General features: G+C 39.0%; 1 protein-coding gene across 1 annotated transcript; it reads right to left on the bottom strand.

Annotated features, from left to right (window-relative positions):
• Nucleotides 1-326: 326 nt before the first annotated feature.
• On the bottom strand, nt 327-9,334 carry TLR7 (toll like receptor 7; the record flags this gene model as incomplete). The annotated part of the gene is made up of 2 exons (XM_080352780.1): nt 327-3,467; nt 9,281-9,334. 2 exons carry the CDS (start codon nt 9,332-9,334, stop codon nt 327-329), a joined length of 3,195 nt encoding a protein of 1,064 aa, XP_080208906.1.
• Nucleotides 9,335-10,018: the final 684 nt, after the last annotated feature.

Genomic DNA, 10,018 nt, shown 5'->3' with positions numbered 1-10,018 from the left:
GAGGCCTCCAGTGAACTGAGAGCTGGAAGTGGTGAGTCTATTCAAAACGAGGGACTTCCAGTGGGTAGTGCATACTCTCTTATTGTGCAGCAACCAATATCAAACAAGGTGCATGCCAGATAAACATCTGTGCTGGCAACAATTTCTGTTCAGTCTTGTCATAGCAAAACAAGCAAACTATGAGCTTCAGGACTGATTGTGCATTTTGTTTTGGGGTAGGATGTCACAACTGCATTTACCCTCCATGCTTCCACACTGTCTCCAAATGAAGTTTAGGATCTTTTTCTCACTGTGCATCCTAAGAGTATTTACAGGGAAGGGTAGAGCTAAACAGTTTCTTGGAGAAGCTTGTTGTATGCCAGGGTATTGCTCATTGCTATTGCATTTTTCAGGCACTGCCAAAAGTAGGGCTGAGATCGGGGGTTAGTTGGCCATTCCAGGACAGAATTTCTGCACAGCCTCTTCCTCAGCCGGACGTAGCGGGACTTCTGCAAAACCTTCTCCAGAAATATCAAGATAATGACATCTATTTTTTCATCTAGAAGCCGCTGGTGGGCCATGTAAAATGTTGTCTTGAAACTGCCGCTTTGAATGTACTTCTTGGTCAGCACAAATATGGTCTTTTTGCTCAGCTGAATGCTCTGAGAAAGGTTGACAAAGACTGGCTGTCCTGGCAGCCAGTCCCTCTCTTCCAGACACAAATTGAACTGTCTGGCTTTTTGATCTTCCAGCCTTTCAACCAGTTCACTCAGCACCCACTCATTCACAGCTGGATCTTCATTGTCATAGGCAATAAATGCATCGTAGCAAGCCTCCGGTAAAGACAAACGCCGATAGCCCCTCAGCTTGGCAGCGCAGTAATGGTAACTATACCACACATCCCAGAAATAGAGGTGGCTTGTCACTGTGAACACCATGAAGCCAAGCACAGTTGCAGCTGACAGAGCATACAGGACCAAATACGAGGTGTCCAGCTCGCAGGTATACAGGTCCAACAAAACCAGGCTCCTTCCCTTATGTGCCCCTGGGCCAGCACAGGTCACATCTGTGGCCAGAAGAGGAATAGTCACTTGAGTCTGGTTGATCCACCAAACAAACCACACAGCATCACAATTGCACTTGAAAGGATTGCCATGCAAAAGCAGCATCCTCAGGTTGTTTATGACATTTTCAGGGAAGCTCGATTTCTTGATTATTTGGATCTTGTTTGAGCTGAGGTCCAGGTATTTCAATTGAAAAGCATCTTTGAGAAAATATTTGGTTAGCCGTTGAATGCGATTGTTTCGGAGCATGAGTTCTTGCAGCACTGAAGAACAATTGGACAGTTCTCGAGGAACAGTAGTCAGAAGGTTATTGCTGAGGTCCAGAGTTACTAGTCTCTTCAGATTCTGGAGGTTTCCCCAGCTGAAAATCTTCAGCCGGTTATTGGTTAAGTTGAGGACCTTAAGTTCTGGAGGCATAGCTTCAAAAACACCGGGGGGCAAAAAACTGAGTGAGTTGAAGGAAATGTCCAGTTGTTCCAGGCTGGTCAGATTCTTGAAGAATGAGAAGTACCTGGAGTTACCATCCATCCATAAAACATCTAAACGATTTCCTCTGAATTCTAAAATCTTGAGAGACTCGCTTTCCATTCCTGTGCTAATAGAGGTAGAAATCTCATTCTCATTCATCATCAGCTTCTTCAGACGAGGTAAGTTTTTCATAAAACTAAGCACGTGAGTAACACCTTCTGCCAGAAAATAATGCTCATTATTGCTTATGTCCAATATTTCTAAAAGTTTTAGCTCTTTGAATGCAGTTGAGTATAGCAAGTCAATCCTATTGTTAGAAAAATCCAGGTATTTCAATCCAGACAAGTAGTAGAATTCACTTCCATTTAAAGTTTGACTTATTGCATTACCTGACAAGTTGAGACATGTGAGGGATCTAAGTCCCTGGAAGTCTGAGGGGTTTATAAAAAATATGTTGTTTCTGCTTAAATCCAGAGTTTCTCCATATTTCAGGCACTCTTCCTTAACTAATGATCGAGAGGAAGCAGCCTCTTTGTCTTTGGACCTGCAACTTCTCCCATACTCATCATACCTGAAATAATGCATCTCTTGTAATACTTGCCTGTTGTATTGCTCCAATGAAATCCTGGGATTAGAGCAAAATCCATTAAAGTTGCTTTCATCTGAGGAAGGAGAAATTTTATTCACTGAGAGGTCTATGAGTTTAAGAGCTGGGAACTCCTTGAACACTCCCAGGTCAGCTATTTTAATAAAATTAGTCCCGAGGTCCAACACTGTTAAATTTCTAAGACTGCGCAATGGATCTAGATTTTCCTCTCTAAGTTCTTTAAAGACATATCCCTTGAGCCGCAGAATTTCCAGGTTAGAGAGGAAGGAAAACGTCTTAGACAGATTCAAGAATGGAGAATAGACCTTCACTTCAAAATTAAAAGACAGATCGAGCACTACAAGGCTGGGGATAAACTTCAAAAACTGAGCATCTCCAATCTCCTTCATAAGGAAATTTTGGGAGAGGTCAAGCTCCTTGAGATTCCTAATGTTTTTAAACCAAACGCTGGGTATGCTCTGAAGAGAGTTACTGTGAAGCCGCAAAATTCTTAAATTTTTCAAGGAATAAAAAGCGTTTGTGTGTATCTCAATTGTACCCTTGGGGCAGGGAGTACAAGGATATGGGGCATTATAGCAACGTGGGCAATTACCACTAAGGTCAAGGATTTCTAGGTTGTGAAGGGCACTTAAATCATGGTCTTGAACCACTTGAATCATGTTATTGTAAATATACAATTCCTTTAAAGTAGATGACAGATTGGGTGGAATCTGAGTTAAGTTGTTAGACTTCAGGGATAGTATTGTTAATTTTTTCAGCTCCAGAAAGGCTGTTTTTTCGATTTCAAAGGAAACATTGCATGGGTTACGGTAGTAACAATTCTGTCCCAGATACAGTACTTCTATGTTTCCTAGCTCTGAGAAATTGTGGTTTTTGATAGAAAATATATGGTTTGCTTCCAGGCTCAGCAGACTTAAAGTAGCAGGGAGACCCCGGGGTATTTCCAACAGCTGGTTTGCATCCAAATACAATGACTTCAGACTTGTTAGGGCAGCAAAACTGCCATTCTCAATATTCGGTCTCCTGTTGCACACATTGTCTTTGGGCCCCATTCTGGCAGGCACGCAGTTGCATCTGAAGTCAATCTCCACAAGGTTTTCAAGATGAGCAAAGGATGTTGGTTTGATATGGGGGATATGGTTAATATTCAGGGTAAGGTTGGTAGCATTTGCAGGAATCCCTCTGGGGACTTCAGTGAGACGTCGATCAGTGCAGTCCACTGTCACAGCACCTTCAGAGGCTTTAACATCACAGGGCAAACTTCTGGGAAACCAAGATCCTGACAGAAGTATTGGAAATAAGAAGAGCAAGACCAACAGCAATTTATTTGGCTCTTCTGCACGAAGTACCTAAAAATAAGGAAATAGGAAAGTATTAATTTACTGCAACGAAAACTTCTCATAGTCCATCATACCGATCACGTACTTGCTCAGATCAAATATACAGCTAACCTGTGGTCCATTCTCTTACACTAGCTAAAAGTGAAAGCATATGTGGGAATCTAAGTTTGGGGAAGGCCTATGTTGGTATTTCCTCAAATTATTTCTTTACTGTCTTACCACTAAGTATTGTAGTATTAAGATAAATATCACTCTTTAATAATAAATCTTTAAAACAAATCTACTGAAAAAATGACCAGGGCTGTGATTAAAGGCTACATTACTGTTATTTTTTGGTTCGGTTTGGTTTGGTCTGGTTTGGGTTTTTTTTGTTGTGTTTTGTTGTTGTTGTTTTTATTTTGTGCTTTTGTTTGTTTGTTTGTTTTTATTTTGTTGTTTGTTTGTTTGTTTGTTTATGGAGAAACAAGCAGCATTAAACATCCAGCAGGTTGCCATTGTAGGATTGTGTAAATGAGCAAAGTTATTTTTTCAAAAATCTACACTCCCTTAAAAGGTGACTAACAGGTGAGTGCCTAATTCAAATGTGACATTATCATAAGGATTCTTCCTCTAATGATTGTTAGAATGACATGCAGTTGACACTAGCCAGTCAATGCCTATACTTCCATACGGTTTAATACCTCCTTGCATTTTCACTTCCTGTTAAGAATAAAATGTAAATTAAAGACAGATTGAAGGTTGATCATGTCCTGTAAAAGATTAATAAGCAGTAAATAGTCAGAGCCAAAATCCCACAGACATTTAAGGACCTTCCAAAACACTCTCTATCTATCAATTCTTTGAGGTCTTGCCTACTTTATGTATTTGTGTGTATTATGGGAAGAGCAATAAGATTTTAATATTTCACAAGATACATGTTACTTCTTCAGCAGCAGTTGATGTTAAAAATACCCTGTCCCTCTGGCCAGAGAGATACAGCCAGGCAAGCAGGCTGCCAGCCTTGGCTTGCCTAGCACAGACAGAGGGGCTGTGATCATTGTTGCCTTGCACAGATTCTTAAGTGCCTATGTCCGGTGCTGGCCAAGAGATCTAAGGACAACAAAACTCACAAAAATATCATCATCTCTCCTTGGAAAACTCAGTGGTGAAGGCTTGGAGATGCATGGCACACAGAATGCTCTTAAACAAACAGGATTAGTTATTCAAGGCATAATATTGACAAAATGTGTATACCCAGTTAAGTAGTTGAAAATCAGATGATTGGTATTCAGGATACACAAAAATATGGTGCTGCTTTTTGTTCATTTGTTTGTTGGTTGGCTTGGTTTGGCTTTGCTTGGTTTTTGCTGGTTTTTTTGTTGTTGTTTGTTTGTTTGTTTATTGGGTTTTGTTTGTGGTTTTTTTGGTGTTTTGGTTTTTGGTTTTTTTTTTTTTTTTTTTTTTTTAGCTGGAACACAAGAATATATAAAGATCCAGTCAAACAGTAAGTGAAATCTCTGTTGAGTGTAGCCATGATTATCATTCTCTGATTCTATCATTCTATTCCTACAGTTTCTCAGAGAAAATAAGCTGGACTAACCAGGCCATGGTGTGAATTCACATTTCATTATTTTCAATGCTTGTGAAGTCATTTGTTGAGAATCAAAATAACCTTCATTTGGTTTACAGCAATTCACTTCGGAAAATCACTCAGCTAGAAGACACTGGGTCACACAGTTCCAAACTGTCTTCAGTACTGTCTAATCAATCAACTTTAAAGAGTTATTAACATTTCTGATTGCCTGATATAGACAAGCACTTGGACAAAAATGATGAATATGAATAATCAGAGTAAGTGGGGAGACAAACTGGAGAAGAGAAAATTCATTCATTTCCTCCCACCATCCTAGCTTTCCTTTTAAGAACTCTTTTTCCTCCACAGAAATGCTGCTCTTGAGGAAAAGTTAGTTACAACCAACATTTAAATATTTGCTAAACAAAATTAAAACCTCCTGTCCAAATGCTAGAGTAAGACCTGATCAAGGTGAGATTCCAGTCTAGATTGCCACAAACATTCTACACGAACTCATACTTGACCACTGCACTCAGGCACCTAATTTTAGGCACTTACCTAAGCTCCTCAGTTAATTGCCTTCAACCTGGGCTTCATTGACAATAAATAGAGAGTGGCAGAGAGGAGAGTAGTGGCACAGAGAAAGGAGAGGGAGGTGCCTCTGCAGGCGCTACTCAACTCTGGAGATGAAGGGACCTCTGCCCGACCACACACCAGAGACCAGCACTGCAGGGTTAGGTGCCTAAAAGTAGATGCAATTACTCTGGGCTTTAATAATCTTCACAAGCATGTTTGTAGCTTTCCTAAGAAGTCAAAAAATGCCTCTTGAGACATTTGCAATGCTCAGATTTTGAACCCTCATGTATTGCAGTATTTTTAGGAACTGAAGTGTTGTTGCAGAGCCAGCCTAGCTCCTGTCATCTTTGTGCTTCATTTCTTTGTATGTCCTTGTCTTTCCTGACACCTTTTTAATGCATTAGCCATTTTAACTATGAACTGTTACATTCTGCTGCTCTGACTGTTTTATTGTGTAAAACCTTGTATCTGTTATAGTAGCAGCACAAATTAAAAACATTGTTTTATTTAGATGAAACAACTTGTGCAACATCTTTGCAACATCTTTGCAATGAGAAGCTAGTTTAAAATTACAGCTAGAGATATGCACGTGAGCTGTCCTTTTCTCCGGGCTCTATGCTTGACTTTATAAAAGTTCAAAAAACACTAATTTGCAGGTATTTAGTAGGCTGTGCACAAACCCATACTGATTTATGTCATTCTTCAAATATTCACAGAGAATACAGCTAGGAGTTTCTGAAGGAAGTTCTTCTGTAGATGTTCAATATATACTTAAAGAGATGAAATGGGCAAAGCCTAGCAAAAAAAAATCACCTCAGAAGTGGCAGCAATTAGATCTTCTAACCATAATAATCAGCTGGAATATTTAGAGAGCAGAAAAGGTGATTATGTTCTTGGAAGTCTTCCATGATATTTCCAGTGAAAGTGGTCTAAGAGCAAATTTAAAATGAAAGTTTAACCTACCATTTTCTGTATGCTTCCAGATCTGGCAGATTTGTTGCTGGAGGAGACTGTAAATCAGAGCAGAAGAAAACAACATAAAAGAGGGTCCCCACTGGTTCTACTCAGGTGCAGAGGAGAGTGTAACAACATAACTCACTTGAGACAACAGCAGTAATCACTATTCTACCACTACTCTTCAGCTGGACTGTGTCTTGAGAAATAATTGAATGTGAAACAACTGCTGCAACCTACTTCCTCAAACATTTGTTCTTAAAATTAAAACAATACCGCACTTAGTTCTCCACCTCCTATAAAAATAACTGACTACTCTTATTTTTTTTCCTTCTAAGCAAACTCTCACATTACTCACACATCCACGTGCTGTTGTGACAAAAGATCTTTTTTCCTTTCCATCTGAAATGCTGCAGTTTTCTCTGTTCTTTGTTACTTTTCATTTCAAACTGTGTGTTTTACGTACCTACAGTGTCATACCTAAAGATCTGTAGTAAGACCTACTCCAAAAATATGAACATCCAAGCCATGGGGAACCCCAAAGGAGGGCAATTGCAAAATACTAGGCAACAGAGAATGCAGTCAGATAGGAGACAAATGCATTACAAATATGTAACATTCACTTCAGACAACTAAAAGTTGCAGAAGCTCAAGTTCCTTCTGTTTCACACACTCCCCCCCTTTTTTTTTTTAGCGTAAGCTCAGCAAATAGACACAGAAATATTACTTGACATTAACGATATTTTAGATTTGAAAGTTTTGTAATTTTTCTTGTTACTTGTGGTTCATATCTGCCGCAAATGCTTTCAAGAACTAGGACAGATTGCTTCAGCTGAATACTTTGTGGAAGAAATGTAAATGGAATGAATGTGACTTCTTCAGGACTTCAGGGAAGGGAGCCAAAATAAACCAGAAAAAAAAAAAAAAAAAGAAAAAAAAAAGAAAAAAGAAAAAAAGAGTAAGGATAGTGGTAGGAGCACTGAGAGCAATATACAAAAAGGTAAAATCTGTGTGGGACAGTGTAGAAGATACCAAGCTAAAGATGACATAGATAGACTTAGGCTGCAGATAATCCAGAATTTCATGGAACATGATGTCTGTTTGAGAGTTTCTTATTCTAGAAGTTTCTATGCTTAGCAGGGCAGACTATTTTAATGGTTATGATATTGGGGGAGGTGGTGGGTAATATCTTATTTCCCCACATATTTGTCTTTACATTTTAAATAGCAGTTCAAAATTTCTGACTCTCGTGGATCTGAGGAACTCATTTCAACAGACTGTAATCTGAAGAATGAACAGTGAAAGAATTTGCAATCATACTTGAATATTCACTGTTTTTAATGGCTGAGTCATATAGACATAAACCAAACCAAGAAGGTGCACAGCATCATTACCATTTCAATCAAGGCCTAGAAAATAGCTCATTAATTCTCTATAACTTCTGGACTATCTAACTTTCTCACTTTTTTTTTTTGCCTGATTCCTGAAAGTACCGTAACAAAATACAATTCCTCTGCTATGTACTGATAACTGGATTTTTTTTTTTTTTTTTCACACAAGACGCACTGAGGTTTTCATTGGGGATTATTATAACTGATGGAGACATGTCACTAAAATCCTGTTGCATTCAGCAAGGCCATTCAACACATTTCTGGTAGGAGGAAAAACCTTCATTGCAAACACCTTACACTAGCTATTCCATTCTGAACATTTCACAGCTTGATCGTCATCAGAAGAGAAAGTTAGTTTCAATTCATTTATAGTTATCCACCTTATTCTAAAGCAAATGTGCTTAATTAATTGTGAAATAGAGAATGACTTGGCATGAGCTGGATTGTTGAAGTTGATTTCTTCAAGCACCTAACCATATTTCAGGTCTATGACACTGGAACACTGCTAAAACATGAGATGCTTAATACGCATTCACTTTGGTTGAAAGCAGGTTTTCTGAAGCACAGTGTCCAGTCACTGAACCATGTGATGTTTGATAGGAGCTCAGCGTGCTTGCAGATCTTCTTTGCAGTCTACACCTACAAACATCAGAAATTTTAATAGGCGTACTAATGCTTTGCTTTTTCATTTGGTCTAGGCTGATTTTACTTTTTTTTCATATCAGGAACTCACTGTCACTCAGCCAAGAGCACAAGAGTTTCAATTCCGCGCAGAGTGAAACTGCAGCTTTAGCTGAACACTAATAGAAATGCAGAGTGATTTTTTGCCTTTTTCTTTTTTTCTCTTTAACCTAAGAAACATGGGAAGCAAATTACAGCAATATTTCCCTTCAAAAAATGAGTCGTAAATGCAAGGGAGCTCAGCCGTCCAGAACTTCAGAACTATAATTTAATTTTTAGAGTTAGGGAGAGTCACCCATTTACTGATTTTAAAAGTTCAGGTTTCCCTTAGATGTTGTGCCTCTTCTGAAAGACAGTAGAACTGAAAGTAGAAAAGTACTTCCTACTGCATCATGTGCCAGAGAAAGATCCACTGGTAACAAAATGTATTTTGCCACCTCTGTGTGCAAAGAATATAGTTTTAAATAGAGAAGAAGTCTTTAATTGCCTTAGTCCATCATTAAGGGTTTGCTTTGCAGTTGGACTGAAATGGGACTGGTGAACACCACATTTTCCTTTTTTTTTTTTTTTCATTTTTCTTTTCTATACCAAAACTTGCAGCAAGTTGCTGTAGTTTATTAATTAAAATCAGGACTCTACTGTGTTTGTGTTAAAGCTGGGTAGTTTACCTGAAGTCTTGAAGTCTGGTGGTAATGCTTTTTTTCTAATGTATTAACTCTCATGCTGCTAACTGTGATACAATTCCACATATTCATGGTTAATAAAATGTTCAGTGTAATATTGCATAATTTACCCAGGAAATTATCCAAGAGACAAGTTAATTTGCTCAATTTTTGAAATACATAAGTTGACTCTTCAAACTGATATAGACAGGTGTATGAAAAGAGGCAGAAATAGACAAGGAGAGCAAAACTGAGGAAATTACAACAAAATCACTTGCACAGTAGTTTATGAATCTGTTCACAGCTCCTGCAGTCTTCCTTGCAATCACTTTCCAGCTCCAGCAATAGCTTTTCATACATATCACAGCCAGAAACCTTGGTGGTCGCATGCTTGAACAGGAGCTCTGTGTGGCTGCATTGATTTTACCAGGTGCCAGAAGCTCAGGAAAAGCAGGGGACACTGTTTTTTGCTAGGGGAGAATCATGCTGCTCGCACCCGCTGCCAAGTGTCCACCCTGTTTCCTGTTCTTGAAAGTGAGTTACCTTCAAGGGAGGCAGTAGGGATGCAGAAATACCTGAAATAAGATGCAATTAGTTTCCAGGCTCTCCAGGGTCAGCAATGTGACTACACCTCTCCCACTCCCTGCTTCCTAAGGGGTCAATAAATAGGGTAGCCAGAGAGAGCACACTTACAAAGATGTGTACCAGTGTGGTGTGATTAACAGTTCATCCTTATGTCCAAGA

Source organism: Nesoenas mayeri (genome assembly GCF_963082525.1).
Source record: "Nesoenas mayeri genome assembly, chromosome: 1".
NCBI lineage: Eukaryota > Metazoa > Chordata > Aves > Columbiformes > Columbidae > Nesoenas > Nesoenas mayeri.
Note: the sequence above shows the minus strand (reverse complement) of the source record. Positions and strands in the feature narration are given on the sequence as shown.